We start from the raw sequence: 22,768 nt of genomic DNA on the forward strand, positions 1-22,768 counted from the left end.
GGAGCCGGGGTTGAAGCCCCCCACCCCGCACCCGTGCACCCGGGCTTGCTGCCGCTGGGTGCAGGCCCCCAGACCAGGCTGAGAGCTGCTGGGCCGGGTTGCCGGCCAGGAGGGGGCGCTGTGGAGAGGCAGGGTGGATCTCCGGAGGGACGTCTGTTCGGGACCAGCGAAGGTACCCACAGCAGCGCCAGCCACGGGCTCTGAACGCTGGCTCTGGCCATCCAGGAGGCCCCGAACAGGAAAGGAGCCGGCTGCCCCAGGACCTCTTCCTCCTTCCCAATCCATTCCCCCATTGCTTTCTTCACTTTAGCAGGTTACTGCAAGGGGCAGCTCCTGGACTGCTGCTGGGTCCCTGAGGATGACTGGATCAGGGGCCCACCCTCCCTGTGTCTGCAGAGCAGTTGCTAGGGAAATGTGGCTAAAATCGCCACACTGTGTTTATGCACCCACCACCCTCTTGCTGGGAGACCCCAGGCAAGTCACTCACCCACCCTGTCCTTTGCTGGTCGGTAAAATGGGGAGAACAACGGGAACCACCAGCGTGGGCTTCTAGCCTATGGGTGAAGAACCTGCATCCCACACCAGAGTGCCTGGGTTTGGGTCCCGGCTCAGGCTCCTGACTCCAGCTTTCTGCCAGTGCAGACCCTGGGAGGCAGAGGTGATGGCCAGTGGTGGTTGCAGTCCTTAGAAGACACTGAGCAAGCAGATGACTACATACATGTGTGAAGACAGATGGCAGAGGGTCAGGGCGCAGGAGAGCTGTGAGCAGGAGTGTTTTCAGCCAGTGTCTGCAGCATGCCTAGACCTCACTGAGGCGAAAGAGGGGCATGCTGGGAAGGGCACACCAATGTGTGCCAAGGCCCTGCAGTCGGAGAACACATTCGACAAATCTGTGAAATCACAGAGCAGGAGGGGCAGGAGGAGTCTGGGAGACTAACAAGGCCCTGAGGTCGTGCAGAGGCTGAGCCAAAAAGCGTTGCTATTCCCAGGGCAGAAAGGGACTCAGCCTGGGGACACGGTGGTCTCCTTTGTGATTTGTTAGAATGACTGCGCCCTGAGTAGGAGCAGAGTCCCCGGAACAGGAAGTGCAGCCTGAACCTGGGCTTCAGGGTGAAGCTCCCAGGGTGCAGTGTGTCCCAACAGCCCAGAGGAAGACAAAGGGAGAGCGCAGAGGGTGAGTGAGGTTGAAGACATAAACCGTTAGGGGCCAGGTCACAGCGGGCCTGGCAGGCCTGTCTAAGACGGGACCGTGGGGAGTGGTCGGGCTGCGTGGGGGGTGCCCCTGGTGTTAGGAAGCAGGTCACTGAGTCACATTCATCTCAGTCTCCCAGCTGGGAATAGGCATGCACCTTCGTCTGTGGTTAGCCTCTCTCTGGCTGGGGTAGCGCACAGCTCAGCCCACACTCCCATCCTGAACCAGCCCAGCTGCAGCTCTCTAGTGCCCACACAGGTTCTCATGCAGCCCTCCGTCTCCTAGAGCCCCTGATGCCACAGGCTGGCACCGCGACTGTGCTGTGCTTGCTGGTTGCAGGGGCTCACAAGGGCAAGGGTCGACACAGGCTGGGAGGCCTTCCCAGAGGAGGTGTGCATCCAGATGTGGGCCACAGACAAGTAGGGGTTGGCAAGGACCCGTGCCACTGACCCGGCACAACCAGTGGCTGCACCAGCAGGGCAGAGGAGTGCCTCAGCCTCCCCCAGAAGATTCTAGAAGGAGTTGTAAGGCTGGAGCTGCCCTCCCTGTGCCTGGCATGGATCCTGGAGGCAGAGCAGCCCCTTGAGCCAGCGATTCTGAGGGTCCCCCTCTGCTCCCCTCACCTCGCCGCAGCCCCCTCCCAAGTCAGACCTGCCCATCAGGGAAGCTGCAGGCAGCGCCAAGTCTCTCCCGGCTGCGTGGGAGCAGGTCTTTGCTCTTCCAGAATGTGTCTCACTTCTCTGTGTTCTTTCCCCAAGACCAAGGCTCGGATTTCAGCTTCACAGTCTTTTGCCTTGGGTTTAAAAACACGTTCCTGTTCTGTGGTGGGGGAAGGAGGGGATAAGGGGGCACAGGAGAGCTGAGCTGCCCAAGTGCAGCAGACGGCCGCCTCCTCTGCCGCCCGCTGCGTCCCCCGGCTCGCTGTGCGACCTGGCTGCCTGGCTGCCCTCTGCAGCCTGCGGTGCTCCATGCACCCTGCAGAGCCCCGGGCGGGATCTCGGGACTCTCACTCACTAGACAGTCTCACGGCAGCACCCAAGTCTCCAGGGCTCCCATCCTGTCGCCAGAAGTGTCTCCCGTGACTTCAAGCCCGCAAAAAGCAAGAGAAGTTGTCTGTGAGGCAGCAGCATCCTTGGCTGTGCTTGGTCAGTGTCACAGGGCCCCGCCTCTTCCCCACCCCACCCCCCGTCTCCTTCTCTTCCTGCCACTCGGGCTCTGCTCCTCCATCATCCAGCAGCTTCTCTGATTCCTCAAATCCAGGAAGGAGAGGGGGCAGTGATGGGCAGTCTCGGTTGGAGGGTGGCTGCTCCTCACTTCCTCGCTGTCCCAAAAGTCCCTGGGGCCCAGTAACACCTCCTGCACCAGGGCTGTTTGTTCCCGTAGCAGCCGGAGGGAAGTTTCTAACTCAGAAGGCCAACTGGTCACCCTGCTCAGGACCTTCAGTGGCTCCCCATAACCCACTGGAAGTCTGAGCTTCAGTGCCTGCCTCTGCTCCTTGCTCCCACTGCTTCTCATAGCTTCTCGTTGCTTCTCGTGGCCCCTGGCCCATCCTTGAGCTCACCCAGCCACTGTTCCTTTGCATGGGCTGTGGACGCTACCTGGAAGTCCTTTTCTGTCTCTTGTGCATGGCAGGTGCTACTCCTGCAGGGATCTCTGCAGAGTCACCCCACCCCCCCCCCAGCTCCCATCCCACCTTGTCCCGCCTGCGGCCCTAGCTTTAATGAGTGTTGCTTAATCTTGTGGCAAGTCCTCCTATCCAGTCCCACCCATGGCTGTGAACTCCTCGGGGGCAGAAAGGGTACTGATCTGGATCTGTGGCCCCAGCACCCAGCGCAAGGCCACTAGTGCTTATTGAACCACGAAGTAGGGAGGGATCCAGTCCTTAAGTGCTGAACTCTGGGTCCCCTCAGAACACCTGCAGGAGAGCCTTCCAGGACCTCCTGCTGTGCCTAGGGAACAGATGTTCCTGAAAGTGTGTGTGTGCGTGTGTGCGCGCACACACGTGCATATGTACGTCCATCCTAAGGAAAGGCGATAATGCTGTACAAGCTTTGTAGGTTGCTGATTCCCACGAGGTAGGACAGAATATTCTCCCCACTTGGCAGGTGGGTAAGCTGAGGCCCAGGGCCTGTCTCGTATTCACACAGCACACCACGTCCCTGGAGCAGCTGGAGCAAGAACTTCCCGTGCTGGCCTGGTGCAGGCCCCGTGTTTGAAGCCAGAACCCTGTCCTTTCTGCAGCTGTTTGAAACGCTTGGTGACCATGGCTTAGCAGACGTGCTTGGGGCGCATTAGGGTTTCTCCCAGCAGCACTGGGTGTTCACAGAGCCAGCTCCTCTCCTTCCACCCTGGGCCACCAGGAGGTGCCCGCTCCGATCCAGCTCCCTGGCCCCTGCCCAGGACCAAAGCACAGCGGAGGTCTGCACACCACCGAGGGACTTGTGAGGCCCCCACACCCTCTCTGGAAATGGGTAATTGCTGTGTGGTCAGACCAGAGGAATTAGGCCCTCGAGGAATTTCATACTGATTTTGCAAATGAAAATACAGACTTGTCTTTTGAAGTCGAAGCAGCTGTGTCAGCAGGGCAGGGCTTGGGACAGCAGGAAAAATAAAAGCGATGTGCTTGGAACCAATGGCGGCGGCAGCTGAGCAGCAGTCACGGCGATGACTTAACCGTGGCCGCCGCCTAATCACCTCCCACCGAGACCATTGTCCCTCCCTAGGTCTCGGTCGGCTCGTTTCTGGTCCCCACCCATTCTGTCAGCTTCCAGGGGACGTGCGTACTGTCCCAGGTCCAGGCTGAGAAGGGCCGTGTGGGCCGCTTGGATAGAGTCAGACTGACGCACCTTTACGCCGCCACCTGTGCCATGGGCACACCTCCCTCTGCACCCCCTCAGCCCAACTTAAAGCACGTGCCAGCTTCACCGACACCTAGGCCGGGGTGCAGGCACTGACCCCCGCCCCGAGTTTCCTTTTATCATTAGCTGACCACTTGGTGTCATTCTTACCTCTTTCTCCTGCCTCCTCCATCACCCTGAAGTTGCTCCAAGCTCTACCAGAGAATGGTTGCATCTAGATGATTCTCTGGGACTTCCGGATGCTATTTGTTCCTTTGCCCCATACACAGGGTGTCCCATTCAGGACTCGGAGGTGGTCACGAACGGGGAACAGAGAACTCACAGCGGAAGGAGAGGAAGCAGGGCAAGCTCAGAGGGTCAGGCCCAGGGTAGAGCCACAGCCCTGGGCACAAAGCCCCAGCACTGGGAAACAGCTACGTCACTTCTCAGTCCCTCGGGCTCCTGTCTGTGAGATGGGATCCATAGTGCTGGCCCACAGGACTGTGATGAGGGATAAATGAGTGTCCCTATGCAAAGTGCCTGGAACCATGGCCTTGAACTTGTGAGATGGAGGGCGGCCAGGTCCTGAGACACGGGGCCTGATGAATGGGACTCCCAGAGCCGAAGGTACTCCCACGCCTCTCATTTCATTCCGGAGCATACTGTGCCCAGAGCGTGGGCTCACAGCTGGCCTGGGCAGGAGCTGACAGCACTGGACTCCGGGCCTCTGGAGTCCCCAGACCTAAAAACCAGGGGACCCCTGCACACACCAACAGGACGGAGCCCACGTAAGCTCCTCTCCTGGAGACCCCTGGCCTGCAGGCCTTGCTCAGCAGTCCCAGCTAGCTGCCTCCCTGCAGGCCCAGGACTGCTGTCATCATGTGGGTGGCTCCGGATTTATGAGCATTTCCTGGCACGACTTGAAGGACAGAGAACACTGGGATCTTTAAGGGTGGTCTTTGGGTGGAGAAACGAAGCATTCAAAGAAAAGGACAGAAAAGCCAGATGAGTCAGGCCTCCCGATGCCCGCCCAGGAAACAGAGGCTCAGCCAGCCCCGCCGCAGGCCGGGTGGAGGAGGCAGCCGGCATCGCACACAGCAGGGGACAGCTGTGCCTGAAGCCCAGTCCATGGTTCTGCGGGTTGTGCCTGGGGCTCGACGGGAAGTGAGGTGGGCAGAGCTGCTTCATCTTCAGTCTGACCTCCTGGCTTCACCCCCGCCGCCCTCGGCTCTAGGACTGGCACAGCTGCCCCCGCGGGCCTCTGCTCAAACACCCCCTGCCTTCCTGTCTTACTCGGGGGAGCCAAAGATCTCCTGAGTCCAGTGGGTCCTGCAGACCTGGCCCCCTCCCCATCACCTCTCAGCTTGCGCTGGAAACGCCCCGCCTGCCGGACGCGCCCTCCCACCCCTGCTGTGTGCCCTGGGCTGGCAGGGACAGGCAGGCCGGAAGGGAAGGACGTTGGGGTGTTTCTTGCCTCCACCCGCCCCACCCTCTCCTTGGCAGTGGCCCAGGCCTGGGTCCAGTAGCCAGACTCCTCTCCAAAGCCTATGGCTCTGGCCACATCCAAGTCCGTGGTCCCCTCCCTTCTCCTGAAGGTTTAGGAGCAGAAAAGCCCCCCCCCCCCAATGGCTGCTTTTCACTGAAGCACCAGCCCCTGCCCGTGCCTTTGCAAACAGTCCCATCACTCAGCACTCTTCCATCACTCTTTCCGTTGGAGTCACTTCATCGAAACTCACTTCACTGGCAGTGAGCCGTCTGCTTCCTGTGGGGCACCTGCCCAATTCAGAGCTCCTCTCTTGGCTCCGGCTTGCTCACTGCTGTGCACCGTGCCGGCCCCTCCTGCTCCTCAAAACCAGGCCTCAGGGCCTTTGCACTTTCTGTTCCCGCTGCCCCATACACTCTTCTCTCAGACACCCAACCGGCCCCCTCCCTCACCTCCTTCAGATGTCTCCTGCAGTGTCGCTTCTCATCATGACCTTCCCTGGCATCGTCCTGCGTACGATTTTAAATGCGCACACGTGCACACGCATGCGTGCTCGCACACATACACAGTGCCCTGCTTGGTTTTCTACGTAGCAGCCCTCACTCCAATGTCTTTCCGGTCATCAAGGCAGGGATCTTCAGGTGATGCGTTTCCTGCTGTAGCTCCAGGGCCTGGTACGGAATCTGATACGGAAGTGCTCAAAAAAAAAAAAATCCTCGTATCTGTTCAATGAATGTGTGATTTGCTCCTTTCTCCTGGTGGGTAAACCAGCGCCCAGGGAAGGAAGTCAGCTTGCCCAGGGCAATAGTGAAGAGTCTGATGATACCTGGATCCCTGACCCCGCACACCCGCACAAAGCCAGGCCCAGCTCCAGGAAACCCTGTGTTTATTTGGACGCCTGCTGCTTGGTAGCCGGGGTCCGGAGACGGGACTCTGAGCCGGAAGCCTGGGAGCCCCAGAGTCCTGAACAGGAAGCGGGCAGCAGTCGGCACTGCTCTGGTGCCCGCCGATGGTGCGAGGAAAATAAATAAGTAAATTTCTGCCAGAGCCTGGCAGGCTCTAACCTTTGAGGCTTCGTCCCTGTGGGCCGGAGGAGACAGCCTGGGAAGCGCAGCCCCCACGCCTCCAAGCTCTCACAGAGCCATCTGGCCCAGGCCCAGGGCTCGGCTGCAAGCTGCGAGCTGGTCCTAGCATGGCGCTGCTCAGGATGAAGGTCCTGGGGCGAGCGACTCGCAAGCTTCTCGGCCGTCAGTGCCTTCTACCCATGCGGCTCACGCCTCCCCTCTGGAAATGCCGGGCGCTGTGCCATGGCGGGAACAGCCAAGCCTGAAACCGGGGAGTGGCTGCCCTGGGAGCACTCAGCCCCTCCGGCAGGAAGGACCGGCATTGATCAGTAGGACAACCTCGGGTGCCACTGCCCTGGCAGCGTAACGGGCTTTGGGGGATCTGGCCAGGGCCCCCCCCCCTTAGAGCCTAGTCCCAGAGGAGTCTCCCTGAAGGAAGGAGCCTCTACTGCAAGGGACGGTGTGGACGGGGTGGGAGAATGTTCCAGGCTTCCAGGTAGAGACAGTGCTCCTGGGCTGGGCAGGAGGCTCTGCTGGGTAGAGTCCCGAGTGAAACGCCGCAGGGAGGCCATATAGGGGGCATGGTCACTCTGGCAAAGCTGGCCTCTCTCCTTGCCTCTGTGTCAGCCATGATGGCGCCCCACGGCTGAGGCTCTGACGTCCCTCCTCCTGCCCAGCTCACTGCTCTGAATCTGGGCCCCATGGACATGCCCCTCCCTGTCTGTTTATGTCTGTCCTTCCTACCTGTGGCTGAAGACCACAGCTTGGCAACTCGGGCCCGGGAGACCAGGAAGAACCCAGGACCTCTCAGCTGGACCTGAGTTCAGGTCCCTCCTCCAGGCCTCAGCTTCCTCACTGGTCAGCGTTTGGGGATAACAGTCCGGATCTGGAAGGATTATGGTGTGCAGTACCGTCCCAGCACCTCTGCAATGGCGCCTGCGGTCGGGCGTGCCCAACTCCGACTTCACCGCCCACTGCTCTCCTGTTTACACAGCTCCCGGCGCCCTGGCCTCTGCATCTGCTTGCTTGTGTGCAGGGCCTTTGCATCTGCTGATCCCCCTTCCTTGAGCGCTCTCTGTCCCCTTTCCTGCAGCACCTACTCTAGTAGTTCTCCAGACAAAAAGAACCAAGGGAACGTATGCATCTGTCTAAAGGTTCGTGTGTAGAGATGCGGATGGATTCATTGCAAGGCCGGCAAGTCCAAAGCCTGCAGGGTAGGTCACAGGCTGGAAATCCAGGAGGGAATCAATGCTGCAGCTCAAGCGCAGGGGCAGTCTGCTGGCAGAATTCTCCTTCTTTGAAGGAGATCAGACTTCTCCCATTGCTAATTGGATGAGTCCCACCCACATTATGGAGAGTAATTTGCTTTACTCAAAGTCTACTGATTTAAATGTCAATCTATTTTAAAAAATACCTTGGCAGAAACATCTGGAAAAATGTCTGACCAAATATGTGCGTACTTTGACTTGGCCAAGTTGGCCCGTAAAATAAACCCTCACAAGCCCACTCCTTTTCAAGCCCCCATGTGCTTCTTCCTAATCCACACTTAGTCTCCAAATGAAGATGGCAGCAAGTCACAGCACGCCCTCCATGAGGCTGCTGTCTTATGTCCAACCGGAAAAGCACTAATACATGAATGAACTTTCGCCCAGAAGAGAATATCAAGTCCTTGGTGATGTTTCCTGCTCCCTTGATATCCTGTAACTTAATTACTGTGATGTGCACTAACCATACATAAGTGCTATCATGCAGGGTCAATAGCAGGCTGGTGTTGTGGTGCAGCGGTTAAGCCACCGCTTATAAAGCCAGCATCTCTCATCAGAAAATTGATTTGAGTCCCTGCTGCTCCACTTCCGATCCAGCTTCCTGCTAATGCACCTGGGAAAGCAGTGGAAGATGGCCCAAGTCCTTGGGCCCCTGCACCCACATGGGAGACCCAGTTGGAGTTCCAGGCTCCTGGATTCCACATGGTTTAGCCCCGGCCATTGTAGCCATTTGGGGAATGAACTTGCAGATGGAAAATCAATCTCTCTCTGCCTCCCCCCTTTTCTCTCTCTGTCACTCTGCTTTCAAGTAAACAAATAAATCTTTAAAAAGCAGTCAATGAATGTTCTGTTACAGGATGAGTGGTTAAGAGAGGGAAGAAAGCAAAGGTGTTTGAGATAGACACACATACACTCACAAACATAGAACAAGTACAAGGAAACCTCTTGATTCTGTGCCTGATCACGTGGTTGGAGCTGGGGCCCATTACTACCTTCTCGTATCTGTTCCCTGTTCCCCTTTGCCTTCAGCCTGTACCTCAGCTAGGCATGCTTCTGCTTTTGTAAATATTTATGTATGTATTTACTTATTTAAAAGGTAGAGTTACACAGAGAGGGGGAGAGACACAGAGAGAGATCTTCCTTCTGCTGGTTCATTCCCCAAATGGCTGCAGCAACTGGGGTGGGCCAAGCTGAAGCCAGGAGCCTGGAGCTTCATTCTGGTCTCCCAGGTGGGTACAGGGTCCCAAGGACTTGGGCCATCTTCTGCTTTCCCAGATGCATTAGCAGCGGGCTGGGTTGGAAGTGGAGCAGCTGGGACTCGAACTGGCACCCATATGGGATGCCTGCACTGCAGGCAGCAGCATAACCCACTGCATCACAACGCGGCCCCTGGTCATGGTTGCTAACCTGGCAGGTGACCTAAGCCTTTACCCCCAAAGGGTCTGGGCCGCCAGGGTCCTGCCGGCGTGGGGGCCGTCCTTTTCTACTGGCCTTGATCATAGGGCAGGGTACCACCAGCAACCTCGTGAGGGTCTCCTGCGTTCCCCGCTCTTCCTCCCCTCTCTGTGGGGCGGCAGTCCAGCCTCTCTGCTAGTCAGGACGGGTCACGGGCTGCACAGTAACTGCTTTCTTTGTGTGTTGACTCAGAGGCACGAGGAATCCCCCGTGGCCTGAGGCCGTCTCAGCTTTCCCTTCAATGGAGCCATTGTTGCGGCCATGATGCGCCTGTGTCGGGAGTCTGCTGATGGTTTTGTTGATCCTCTGTTGACCCTCCAGCAGGTGGACTCTGCAAGGGGTGCTTTGTGTCTGTCTTTCCGCAGCACCTACCATGCCCACCCTTACTCTGATTCTCCCGGGCTTCAGGGGCCTTGCCAGTGGTCATGGGTTCACCTCACATCCCCCACCTGAGAGCCAGACCTGGCCTGAGGGGCCCTAGTTCTCAACCTCCCTCCTGCTCCGGCTGCCTTCCCCTCACAATGACAGTGCTGGGCCAGGCCTCGGGAGCTGTTTCCTGGACTGCCCTGCAAGGGCAAGCCTCCCCCACCCTGCTCCCCACCCCTGGCGCCTGCCTCGTGCCGCCCCATGCCGGCCCTGGGGCTTGGGGTTTAAAGACGGGTTTAACTTCCAGACCCACACTCAGCAGAGGCCCTGGCCACAGTTGGTGGGGGGGTGAGGTGGCTGCACCTCCCACCAGCCAGCCAGGGGCAGCAAGGCAGCTCTTGCCCCCAGCAGTGTTTGTTATTCCATGTCAGAGCCTCATCATAAACATTATCCTAGCGAGGGCCGACTTGCATGCAAGGTTTCTTATTCCAAGGTGGCCAGGAGCAGAAAGCTTAGGGGCCTGGGAGTCCAAGCAGCACTAGCCTGGGAATTCCAGGCAACAGAGGGGGTGGCAGAGGTCAGGGCCAGCCCTTGGTGACACTGACCGCCCTGGCTGCAATGCCGGCCTCGCTGCCTCCAGGAGGAGCTGCGTGCAGGTGGACAGCATGCCCAGTTGCTCCGCCCATCTCGGATCCCCACGGAGAAGCAGCTGAAAGTGGGTGTGTGCCGCACGGACGGACGGCTGAGTGTGGCTCCCTCATTAGTCGGGAGCACCCACAGTGCCTGTGAAGGAGCCCGCATGGCTTTGACGTCCTGGCGAGAACTGGCTGCAGCCAGACTGCTGTCCTTGCATGTGCACCTCTGGCCTTCAGCAGTCCTGTGGCCTCTGGCCTGTCACCCCCACCCCCTCTAGGAACAGGGACAGGGTCCCTGCTGGCTGGCTCCCAGGAAGAACAGGAGGAGGCCCTGGTGAGCCGTGCTGAACTAGGGGTCGGGTTTCAGAGAGGAACCCAATGCCGCTTCCACCCCTCTCCGCCTTGTTACCTTGGCAAGGTTCTGACTGTCTTTCCTGCAGCTTTTTGGTTTTTAACTCTGTGAAGTGGGGCTGACCATGGACTTGCCTCAGCGCTTCTGTAAAGGTTAAAGACGTCACCGTGAGCTTAGAAAGTGCCTGCCACGTAGTAAGTGCTCCATAAACAAAGATCTTTATAAACAAGACTTCTTTATGAATCACAAAGGGTGGCTCCAAGGCCGGAGGTGTGGGGGGAGAGCCTATGATGCAGGATCAGCGAGCACCCTTCATGGAAGACCTGGAGGTTCAGTAGAGCAGCAGGAGCAGGGAGGATTTGGGGACCCAGGGAAGGACCAGACCCTCCGAGAGCCCTGTGGCCTCCATCGGAGACACCCCTGGCACCTGGCCTCTGCTTTCTGTCTGTGATATATCAACAGCAAATCCTCCCTGGTGATGTCTGGCTGTGTCCCACGGCCCCAGAGAGAACAAGGGTGTGGATGCAGGTGGTCTTCAGGGAATCCAGCCTCGGACTTGTGGCCCAGGGCACTGCAAAGGGTCCCAGGGCCGACAGTAAAGAGACTTGAGGTTGAGCCTGCCCTGCCCCTAACACCGTGTGGTCAAAAAGCCCCATTCCACCTGCCTGCTCTCCTCTGTTGTATGATTGAGGGTACAGGGTGAGATCCGTGGTTCTCTAACTGGGCTCCAGGTACCTGTGGGCTCCACGGGGAGGCCTGGGGAGTCCCTGCCCAGGGGGGCGTTGAGCCAGCAGGACTTCAGGCTGCAACCTGCCTCCCTTACATCAGCCAGGGAAGTTTCCATTTTTACTGCTGCACATTCTGAGTTCCAAGCAAGGTTCCTTTGGGAAACAATAACAAAACAGCAAAAAGATTCCATGGCTAAGAAAGGTTTGAAGCTCCCCTGCGCACATGACTTCTCGGGGCTCGTCTAGCTCCAAGCCCAGAAGGACTGGTCTGCTCTCCTCTGTATTGCAGTTAAGGAATACTCAGCCCCACACTCCCTCTGTGCCTGGGCTGCACTGCCCACCTGATGGACTGTAACACACTTCATTCACTCGATGGCCTCCCGGCTCCCCGGGGCTCTCACCACTGCAGAAGCCACTCCAGGACTCAAGCAAGGTCCAAGGGAGCCTCTGCGCCACAGCCAGGTCGTCAGGCCGTCCAAGCCAATGACATCACCACGGGTCAGATGGGGCCTTGGCCCAGCTGACTCTGAGAAGCAGTGGGGCAGGTGTGCACCGCGGACGGGTGTGGTCACGGGAAGTCCTCATGTCCCAGGGCCCCCAGGGGCAGAGCGGGGATCAGCTCGTTACGGATACTTTCATCCCAGGCATGTGCCGGGTGGGAGGAAGTGGCTGTTGCCTTGGCAATGTCCACAGCAACAGGGCCACTGCCTCCTGCAATCCATCCCCAGCCACGGCGCTGCCATCGACACCCTGAGCCAAATGGCTACAGATCGGATTTCAGTGGTGGCAGCCAGAGCCTAGAGGCCTGGAGAAAGTCCAGAGGTGGGGCTGGGGGTGTGACCTCATCTCCAGCCAGCTCGGGAAGGGGAGCAGCTTGGTAGTCCTGGAGCACACGCGTGGCCCTGCTGCCTGTGTCAGTGTTTCGACCAAGCTGTGTGTGTATGTCTATGGCCTGAGCTTGCGTTGTTCAGATTGTGTGTTTCCGGACCCTAGTGGTTGCTGCCATGTGGCAGTGGCGTGCCCCAAAACACACGCAGAGGGCTGGAGTTCCAGGGCTCGTGGGGCATCCTCGGAGTGTGAAGTGAGCACGGCGGATATCATAGTGATGAAGATAGGGTAAAGTGCCACCCTCTTTTTTATGGGGCACTGTGCCGTGTGCTGCAGATTCAGAATGAAGGTGCCCTCTGGGTCTTCTAGAAGCTCACAGCCTACTGAGGTAGGCAGCTAAGCAGCAAAGACATTGGGCTGTTCTCACCACGCTGGGAGGAAGCGTGGTGTCACTTGCCTGTCGCCACTATGATGCTGCGTTACAATAGCAGTAGCCTTCACTGCTGCTGTCCCCGGGCCCAGTTGCAGGAATGCTCTGCCGATCTTGGCTGGGCTCACTCACATGGCTGGGAGCCAGCTGGCTGGAGGCTGGCCTAGGAAGGCCTTGGCTGGGCGAGGCAGCCCTGCATGTCTGCCTCCTCCAGCAGGCTAGCCTGGGCTGTTCTCAGCGCGCGGGCGGAGGTGCACGGAGTAGCGGCGGCAGCAGCACCCATTTGCTTTCCAGGCCTTGTGATGGTTGCTGACATCCCATAGGCTGAAGCAAGCCCCGCGTCAGCGGGCAGGAGCTACAAAGTTCATGGCAAAGGGCGCGAATCAAGGGGAAGGTTAAATTGGGGGTCATCCTTTGGTCAGTCCGCCATCATGGAGAAGGCAGCAGCCTGGGCGGTTTCACGGGCTGGCCCGGCCTGAGTGTGAAGAGGAAGACGCCGGGGGCAGGATTCCCATGGGTGAGGAGCAGCACGCACAGAGGCACAGAGGCAGGAGCTGCTGTGCTGGGGGGATGCTGAGCGCTGGAGTGTGTAGCGGCATGAGGATCATGTGGGCAAGGAGGTTGCTGACAGCAAAGTCCAGGTGGTGGTCAGGTTCTACTGATGAACTCGCCCTTGAACCTGCAGGCGGCAGGGCCCCACGAAAGTGCGAGCAAAATCAGAAAGTGGGGGGCCATCTCATTTGTGTGTCTCAGAGAGGGCTGTGGCAGAAGGAGATGGGCCGGTTGGGAGACGGGAGGTTGCAGGGGGGCACTGTGGCAGTGAACCCAGTGAGAGACCAATGGGTTGAGCCAAGGGGCTGGGGGCCTGCTGCCCAAGGCACTGTGGGAAACAAATGAGCAGGGCCTGAGGACTGCAGGCGTGGGCTGCGCCCGGGGACACACGGCTGTGCACAATGACGCACAGGTCTACTACAGACTCAGTAACCCTGGTTCTGAGCACCTCCTCCTTCCTTGCTGGCCAGAGGAGTCCGGAATGCTTGCCCCATAAAGCGATTCTACCTGCAGCTGTGTGTGCACTGGGCAAGGCCCCTCCCTTCCGCGGGGCTCAGTTTCTCCAGCTAGTGCTGGGCAGGCTGCCTTTTTGGGATCTTGTTCCTAGGAAGGCTGTGTCCATGACAGCCGCCATCCTCCCTCCAGGGCCAGGCACAGGCAGGCTGCTTAGGAAATGCCCCAGGAGCCCCATAAAAATGCAAGGACTCTGATTCCAGGGTGTGGCCCCGGGCACCTGGCCTTTTATCATGGCATGCCAAATCGTCCTGCCCGCCAGCGGGGATGGCTGGGCACAGCTGTGCCCCCAGGAGCCAGGCTCAGTGGCCCAGAGGGCAGCATGGGTCTGGCTGTGGGATCGCAGGGCTTCAGGCCCTGCCCTGGGAGAGGAGGGCTTCCAGAGAGGCTGCCTCGGGAGGGGGCCCTGACTGCTGCCTGGGCTTTTTGTTTGTTTCTGTTCCTGAGTTTGTTTTGCTTTGTCTGCAGCGCTCCTGATTACAAAGTGAGTCCATGCTTGTTCTAGGACACTTCATTTTTTTTTTCTTTTAAGATCTATTTATTTGAAAGGCAGAGTTACATAGAGGAGAGGGAGAGATCATTCAGCCACTAGCTCACTCCCTCCGAGTGGCTGCCAACAGCCAAGCCTGGACCAGGATGAAGCCAGGAGCCTAGAAATCCATCCAAGGTTCCTGCATGGGTGACAGGGGCCCAAGGACTTGGACCATCATCTGCTGCTTTCCTAGGTGCATTAGCAGGGAGCCAGATGGGAAGTAGACTTGAACCTGAATTTGAACCAGCGTGCATATGGGATGTCAGTGTCTCAGGCAGTGGCTTAACCACATCACAATGCCAGCCCCTCTAGGACACTTCTAAGCACTGTAATAAAAAGAATCCCCCCCATTACTCCCAACCACACTGACATGCCAGTGCGTTACCAGTAGGGCCGTGAGACCCGGAGCAGGAGTGGGAACCTGCAGGGGCAGAGGGCTGTGATGGGAGCCGGCTGGCCCGGCATCAGGAACAGGAGTGCAGAAGCACCCTGCCTGGACTCCACGCTCCTTCCCTCCTTCAGGCCTGTTGCCTGAGGTCCACAGGGTGGAGGGCCAGGCCCAGAGGCCAGCCAGGGCCCTGGGCACCGCCCTCACGGCTGTCTGTCTCCTCGGCGCAGGTGCTGTTTGCTCTGAACCAGACCCTGCTGCAGCACGAGAGCGTGCGGGCCGGGAGCCTGCAGGCGCCCTACACCACAGAGGATCTCATCAAACACTACAACTGCGGAGACCTCAACGCCGTCATCTTCAACCATGACACATCCCAGGTGAGGCCCCCCCGCCAGCCCCCAGGAACCTCCTCCCAACTGTGTTTAGCTACCTACTATGTGCCAGGCATGGGCCGTCTCTCCAGCCAAGGCAAGCAGAGCCTAGCGTTATCAGCCTCCATAGAGCAGGAAAGGAAGAGGCCGGCCCAGGGCCAGACAGCATCTAAGCTGCTGCCACCAGGGGCTCCAGAGCAGCTCAGCCCTGCTCAGCCTCCGGCAGGCCTCTCCAGACCTCCCGGGGCAAATTCTGAGACCCTTCCTGCAGCGTTCAAGGCCCTCCAGGATGGCCTAGATGCCCCTCCCCCCAGACCTTATTCTGGGACCCCTGTGCTAGCACAGCCAATCCTTTCACACCGCCTTCGTCCAGCTCCTCCCCCTCAGCCCTGCATCCTTCACACTGGGCTGTGGTTGGTCCAGTGCTGCCTCCTCTGGGAAACCTTATCAAGCCCCCAGAGGGAGTCAGATGTTCCCCCAGGAGCCCCGAGGCCCCGTGCTCCCTCTGTCACGGTGCTTGGCCGTGCATTAGGTGACTTCGGCAGATCGGGCCAGTTCCCAGCTCAGGACACTTCAGGCTGGAAGCCAGGCTCTGCGACAGCCCGTGTGCCCCATGCTCAGCCCCACTCCCAAACCGCTCCCCACCCCCCCCCCCGCCTCCCACGCACCCTCAGCCTCTTGCACCTGGTCACTGGCCACACCCTCTGCCCTGCTGGGGGTGCTCTTCCCAGGTATCGCCACAGCTCCCTCCCTCTCTGCCTTCAACACTTAAGGCTGGATGCGGCCGCCCCCCCCCCCCCGCGCTCCCCTATGGAGGAGTGCACCTGCAGCCCCCTCACACTCATTTCCGCTGTTGAGCTCCGCTCTCCCTGTGACCCCCGTCATCTTCTACCACACTCTACACCTGCTTCACAGGCTCCTCCCTCTTTTCCGTTCCTCCTTTCTGGAATGCAAACTCCCTGCACCCAGGGATCTGGTCTGCTGCTTTCGCCGATATATAAACTGGCTGGAGCAGCGCCCGGCCCAAGGTGTGGCCCCGTAAATAGTTGCTGACTGAGTTGCTGACTCTTGAATGAATGAAGTGGTTTGGAGATGCCAGGCACGGCACATGAAAAGGGGCATCATCAGGGAGAGCCACCCTTGAGGTGGACTCCACAGCTTCACAGGGGAGACAGGAGGTCCAACAAGCAATTGCAGCCACATGGGACCCTGGCCTTGCGGGAGGCAGGGAGGAGTGGGTGCAGAGGAGCCCGAGGAAGGAACAGCTCACGTGTGTGCATGGGCTGGGGGTAGGGGCTGGGGCTGGGAGGCAGAGGAGGAACGGTGCCTGCCAGAACCCGAGCTGGCCACAGACGGGGCAGGAGGAATGTTCCAGAGAAAGAGTCCTGTGTACTTGATTCACCAAGGACAAGAGAGAGCAGGAGGAAGGGTGAGAGTTAAGCTGGAGACACAGCCAGGGGCCAGGCTGTGATGCTGTGTCTGTGCTGTCCACCCAACCCGGGCCATAGTCCTCGCAGGCAAGGGTGTGCTGCCCAGGTGAGTGACTGTCCCACGAGCGAGTGCAGCTGTGTCATGCAAGCACAAAGGAGGAAGGCACAGGGCCAGCGTCGTGGCACAGGGAGTTAGGCTGCCCCTTGGGACACCACGCCCCATATCAGAGTGCCTGTTCAAGTCCCAGCTGCTCCGCTTCTGATCCAGCTCCCTGCTAATGCACCTGCGAGGCAGCAGATGATAACTCAAGTACTTGAGTTTTGCCATACTTGTGGGAGACCCGTGGAGTTCCTGGTTCCTGGCTTTGGGGAGTGAATTAGTAAATGAAATGAAAGATCTCTCTCCCCATCTGCCTCCCTCCCTCTTTCTGTCTCTGTTTCTCCCTCACCTGCCTTTTAAATACAGATGTTTTACAAAGAAAGAAGGAGCAGAGCCATGCCTCAGGTGACGCAGGCTTCACAGGGAGCTCTGACTCAGTGGAGGCGGTGGCAGGTGGAGGAGGGAAGATCCCTCACACCGGGAGGCTGAAAGGAATCTCACCGGTCATCCACTTCGTGGCACTTGCCCTGTGTGGTCTCCTGGGACGGAGGCCAAGGGAGCTGTGTGGCAGAGGGGCCCTGGCCATCACTCTGGATGGCCTGGCCATGAAGTGGCCAGGCTGAGGGGCAGAGGTGTGCAGGTCAGGGCCCTGACCAGGCTGTGGCTGCTTCTCAGCCGAGAGAGGAAGGCATGAGGAGACCTCAGGAGGTGGCAGACTCCGATTTTATGTGAGTCTCTGTCCAGGGCACTGGTTTGTCCTTGGCAGGCAGGAGCTGTGTTGGGGGTCACCAGGCAGTGCCCACATATGAAGTGGGACAGAGGGTGAGTGGCTTGGCCCACCCAGTCTAGAACCTAACACAGGCTGCACGCAAGGGGGACACGGGCATAACCCGGCCCATTGAGCAGGGGCTGGGCAACCCCCAGACCCAGGGAGACCTAGGGTAGCTAGGGTGAGCCCACAAGGGGTGGGGAGGCCTCAAACCCTGCGGAGGCTATGGAGCTGTAGTCAGGGAATGCTTCCCGGAGAAGGTGACAGGGGAAGCAGTTTGAGGGTGGAGGTCCCCAGGTGGGGAGGCAGGGAGGGACAGCAGGTGCAGCAGGCTGTGTGAGCAAGGGAAGGGGACGTGGGAGTCCCTGAAGGAGCCATCTACAGGGCAGGGGGCAGGTCCCGCGGGGATGCGTGCTGAGGGCCGGCAGCCTTGGGGAATCAGAGCAGGACACTGTCCGGTGGAACAACACCCCAGGCTGCGGTATAGAAGATGATGAGGTGCTCCTGGAGGCCGGGGGCAGATGCGGGGCCCAGGTTGAACACAGTGGGGCACAGGCTGTGTCCCCAGTACAGAGTCCCCACCTTCAGAAATGGTTATGGGGGCCGGCGTTGTGGTGCAGCGGGTTAAGCTTCCTCTTGCAACACTGGCATCCCATGTGGGCACTGTTTCAAATTCGAGCTGCTCCACTTCCAGTCCAGCTCCCTGCTAATGCATCTGGGAAACCAGCTGAAAATAGCCCAAGTCCTTGGGCCCCTGCACCCACATGGGAGACCTGGAAGAAGCTCCTGGCTCCTGGCTTCAGCCTGGCCCAGCCCCAGCCATTGTGGCCATTTGAGGAGTGAAGCAGCAGATGGAAGCTCGACTGCTCTCTCCTTTCTCTCTGTCTCTCCCTCTCTCTGTAACTCTGCCTTTCAAATAAATAAATGAATCTTAAAAAAAGAGCAAGAGAGAAAGAAAGAAGTGGCTATGGCCCTGGCCTCTGCAGGCCCCAGGTCACCAACGCTGTGGATGCCCTGGCACGGGCAGGGACATCCAAGGGCTCCCCTGGGAAGCCTTCCTGAGCCCCCAGCCCACCTTCAGTGGAGAGTAGCCACAGAGATAGATGTGCTGTCCAACCCCAGACCCTTTGAGAGTGAATGTTCAAATGCAAGTCAGCCTCCAAATATTGAACAGGCGAGAATGAGCCATCTCCTGCAGCCACGACCCTGGCCTGGCTGCACAAGCCCAGACACGGGGTCTCCCCTCTGGTGCCTGCTCCTGCTCCCACCTCGCTCACTGCCGCCCCCCACAGTGCTCCTGTGTGCATGTCTGGCCCCCTTGCTGGCCTGTCAGCCTCACCGAGGACCACAGACCCAACTGGAGGCAGTCCTGTGGCCCCAAAGCCAGACACACGTCAGTTCCCAGAGCGGCTGCTGGATGCATGGGGGAAAGGGAAGGGGCTTCTTGAGGTCAAGGGCATCGGCAGACCTGACGCAGCTGGTGCTGCAAGTCAAAGGAGCCTACCCCAAGTCCTCCCCCTCGGCTGCACCCCAGCCCTGCCCAGATCTCTCACTCCAGGCCCCTGGAGACCTTGGAAGTGCTCTTGAAAATGTGATTGTGCATCCTGCACTTAAACTTGTCACTGGAGATTTAAGGCCCCCTGACGTTCCTAATGACATCATTAATTTGCTTCCACCCCAGCCCTGGCCCAAACCCAGGCCCCCAGCCCTGGCCCGGAGCCAAGGCCCATCAGCAGGAGACACACAGAGAAGGCCTGGCAGCCTGGGGAACCTGCGCGTCTGGCCCAACGCCTGCACGGCTTTGAAATTGAACTTTGTGGCTCTTGTCCTTGTTAATGTTCTTCAGCCCCCCTGAGGAATGAATGGGAATTCATCTCAGCACAAGTGCACATCTGTGGCCAGGAAGTGGGGGGCCGGGGCAGGGGGGAGTGTCCACAGTCCCCAGGGACCCTTGGCAGAGGGGGCGGGGAGCAGGATGCTGTCTTCCCTTGATGCCTGGTCTCTACCCCTTGCCCCAGGCCTCCCTTTGCTGACAGTAAAGGGAAAGGAGGTGAAGCCAGCTCCAGTCCCCAGGCGAGGTGTGTCCCAGCCGCTGCCCATGCACTGTGCTAAGTACTTTCCTAAATGCATCTGTTTAGTCCCTACAACAAGGTAGAGTACCCCCACTTTGCCAGTTTGGAAACTGAGTCTCCAGGAGGCCAAGTAACTTTCTAGTAAACAGCGAAAGAGGGATTCCAACCCAAGTCATCCTGGCTGTCTGACTTGAGCTCTGTGCAGGCCCTGATTGATGGGGCGCTGTCAAGACTACTGTGTACAGCTACACAGGTTGTGCACTGCATTAAGTTTAGCGATACCACTTGTGTCAGTGCCTTGCTTATCCCAGAACAGCAAACAGGGTCTTTCTGAAAGAAGAGTGCCATGCCGCACTTACATTTTTTTCTTTTTTATAAAGATTTATTTATGTATTTGCAAGGCAGAGTTACAGAGAGGCAGAGAGAGGGAGAGAGAGAGAGAGAGAGAGAGAAGAGATCTTCCATCCGCTGGCTCACTCCCCAAATGGCTGCAATGGCCAGAGCTGCCCCGATCTGAAGCCAGGAGCCAGGAGCATCTTCCAGGTCTCCCACGTGGATGCAGGGGCTCAAGCACTTGGGCCATCTTCCACTGCTTTCCCAGGTGCATTAGCAGGGAGCTGGATCAAAATTGAAGCAGCTGGGACACAAACTGGCACCCATATGTGATGCCAGTGTCGCAGGCGGCAGCTTTACCCGCTACACCACAACACCAGTGCCTCCTCTGTCACTCTGGGTCGGGGAGGAGAGTGGGTTTCCTGGCTCTTGGCCAGTAGAGTGCAGAGGCCAAAGTCTCAGGCTCCTCAGAGTCCCTTGGGGTTCGGCCTACATTGAACCACTCTGTTTTCCCTGGAGTAAGAGTTAATGGCTTGGCAGTGACTCTAGAGGCCAGGTAACAGGATGGGTGACCCTGCAGGGGACTAAGATCTGCACATCAGTCTGCTCATGCCAGGCCTCCATGGACTTTGTCCGCCACCATGACCTGGATGACACTGATGGGTGTGGGGAGAGAGGGTTCCGACTGCCTGCCTGTTTCCTCGGTGGCCCGCACACGCTGGCGGGGATGGTGCTGGAGCACCTGGACCTGCTACGGGGGTGGGGAGAGCACGGGAGGGGGGGCAGCTGTGGCGAGGAAGGGACAGCACCACGTCGCGTTCAAGCTCAAGCCACCTCTACTGGGCACCTTCCTCACCCAGGCTTTGAGTTCCAAGAATCTCCAAGGCTCTGTCCTTGAATCCAGGGGCTCTCTGCCTAGGTCAAGAGCACGTGGCGTTGACTGCATGGCTTTGTGATGACGGTGGGGTGACCGCCCCAGAGGTGAGGGAGTTGGACAGTTCCAAGCCAGGTTGCTGAGTGAGCATCCTTGTCAGAGGAAGCTGTGGTCCTGGGATGGAGGAATCTGGGCTGTGTGCTAGGCAGTAGTGGAGCCAGGGACTGGGAGATATAGTGGCTGTGGATGGTGGCTCAGGCATTGGGGAAACCAAAGGTGATGACTGCCCCTTCGCATCTCTCTAGGGTGGGACGGGTCCAGCACAGCCACAATAGCACCCACCATCTCATTTAATCCCCTCAGCACTGTCAGTCCCACCTAATTCATGAGAAAACCGGGGCTCAGAAAACTTGAGTAACTTTCCCAGCACCACCCATTGTCAGACAGGGACGGAAATCCAGGCCGGCCTGACCCCATAGCCCGTGGCCTTCCTGTTACAGTGGACCCCTGGGGTGCCCCTCCATCCCACACAGCTGGGCCTGGGAGCCCTGGGCTGCCTGCTGAAGGGAAGCAGTTAAGGACACGAGCCCCATCCCAGGCTCCCTGGGCCTCGGTGTCTGGGAGCTGAGTGAGCAAGGCTGAGCCGCGGGGCAGGCTGCTCAGTGCCCTCGCGAGGCTCTGCCCCAGCTCACTTTCCACTTGGTCCCTGAGCGCCTCCAGGACTGCTTGCTTCACCTGTGAGCCTGGAGTAGCGGTGCTCACTGCCAAGGTCCCTGCAGTTGACAAACACCTAGCCCACTGGGGGTTGGAGGGTGGGGGGAGCCTGTGAAAGTCACACGCCGGGCCCCACCAGGCTGTGCATAGCTCCCTGCACCTGCTGGCCCCGCCCAGCGCTGAAGGCGGCCTCTGTCTTGCCTTTGCAGCTGCCCAACTTCATCAACACCACGCTGCCCCCGCACGAGCAGGTGACCGCCCAGGAGATCGACAGCTACTTCCGCCAGGAACTCATCTACAAGAGGAACGAGCGCATGGGGAAGCGGGTCATGGCGCTTCTGCGGGAGAACGAAGACAAGATCTGCTTCTTTGCCTTCGGAGCAGGTTTGGACCCGAGTGGGCAAGGGAACGGGCAGAGTCTGGGAAGGTTTGCTAGACCCGAATCCTGAGCTCTTCTTCAGCGAGGGGCACGTGGAGGCCCACAGAGGGCAGGAAAAGCCACACCTTGCTCCATGGCAGAGCCGGGACCCAGGGCCGACCTCCCACTCCTGGTCAAAGGTGGGAGTCTAAAACGTGGTGGTCTCAACCTCTGCATCCAAGGCGCAGCATAGGCTGGATTTCAACCCTTCCCAAGGCCAGGTGGCCATGCCGGGAGCCCAGACAATGGCAGCTCACATGGTTCAGCCCAGCCTCCTGTCCACCCACAGGAGCCAGGGCTAAACCAGGAGGGCTCATGGCTGCAGAGCCCAGCCCAACCCCTGCACTTCTCAAAGGCTCCATCCCCTCTCCTATCAGTGGGCAGTGATTACAACCACTATTTGATGGATGGAAAAGACCCCCCTTGTAGAATAGTTTAAAGGTTATTTAAATAACTGGCTAAGTGGAAAGAACTCAAAAGGGCAGCCACCGTATGGTGAGTATTAGAATAATGAATACAGGCATTAGCATCACGATGTGGAACCTTGAACTTGACACTTTGTGCTAGTGGATCTACCCTCTTCTTGCCAAAGGAAGTCCCTGTGGTTAGGTGCAGGACCCACTCGGCATTTTTCTCCCTCTTTCCTTTCTTCCCTCTTGTCCTCCCTCACTCTTTCTTCCTTTTGCCGTGTCTGGCTTTGTTGGTGACAGCAGTATCCAGGTTAGGACCAGGATATTGTGTTTGCCTCTCGTAGTAGGCAGTTTTGCTCAGTGGCTGATGGCAACAAACACTGATTTCTTACTCGTGTCATCTGCAGTCCGGGTTGCCAGCTGTCACCTCCTCTTTTGTGAGAATTTCAGGCGTGCTTGCCATGTCCGCCGCTGCACTCAGTCCTGCAACCTTTGCCCTCCCCGTCCAGGGCCTGTCACCCACAGGCTGCCCTGCAGGGCCCACAGCCGGGCCTCCCTTGTGGGCATTCTGACTCACAATGGGGCATGTCCACTGTTTCAGGTCTACCCCCGAGGCTGGCGCTATGGCACACTGGGTTAAGCCCACATCCCATATGG

At 58.7% G+C, this 22,768-nt stretch overlaps 1 protein-coding gene across 3 annotated transcripts in view; it reads left to right on the top strand.

Moving 5' to 3' along the window:
- Nucleotides 1-22,768, top strand: part of TRABD2B (TraB domain containing 2B) — a 206,887-nt gene that overhangs the window by 156,333 nt on the left and 27,786 nt on the right. For 2 of the 3 annotated variants that reach the window (XM_051856488.2, XM_051856487.2), the window contains exons 3-4: nt 14,851-14,997; nt 21,493-21,667. In XM_051856488.2, coding sequence (XP_051712448.1) covers nt 14,851-14,997; nt 21,493-21,667 — 322 coding nt within the window. The remainder of the gene's footprint in view (nt 1-14,850; nt 14,998-21,492; nt 21,668-22,768) is intronic. The other variant, XM_051856489.2, reaches the window with a different exon arrangement.

The sequence above is a fragment of the Oryctolagus cuniculus genome, chromosome 7 (genome assembly GCF_964237555.1).
Source record: "Oryctolagus cuniculus chromosome 7, mOryCun1.1, whole genome shotgun sequence".
NCBI lineage: Eukaryota > Metazoa > Chordata > Mammalia > Lagomorpha > Leporidae > Oryctolagus > Oryctolagus cuniculus.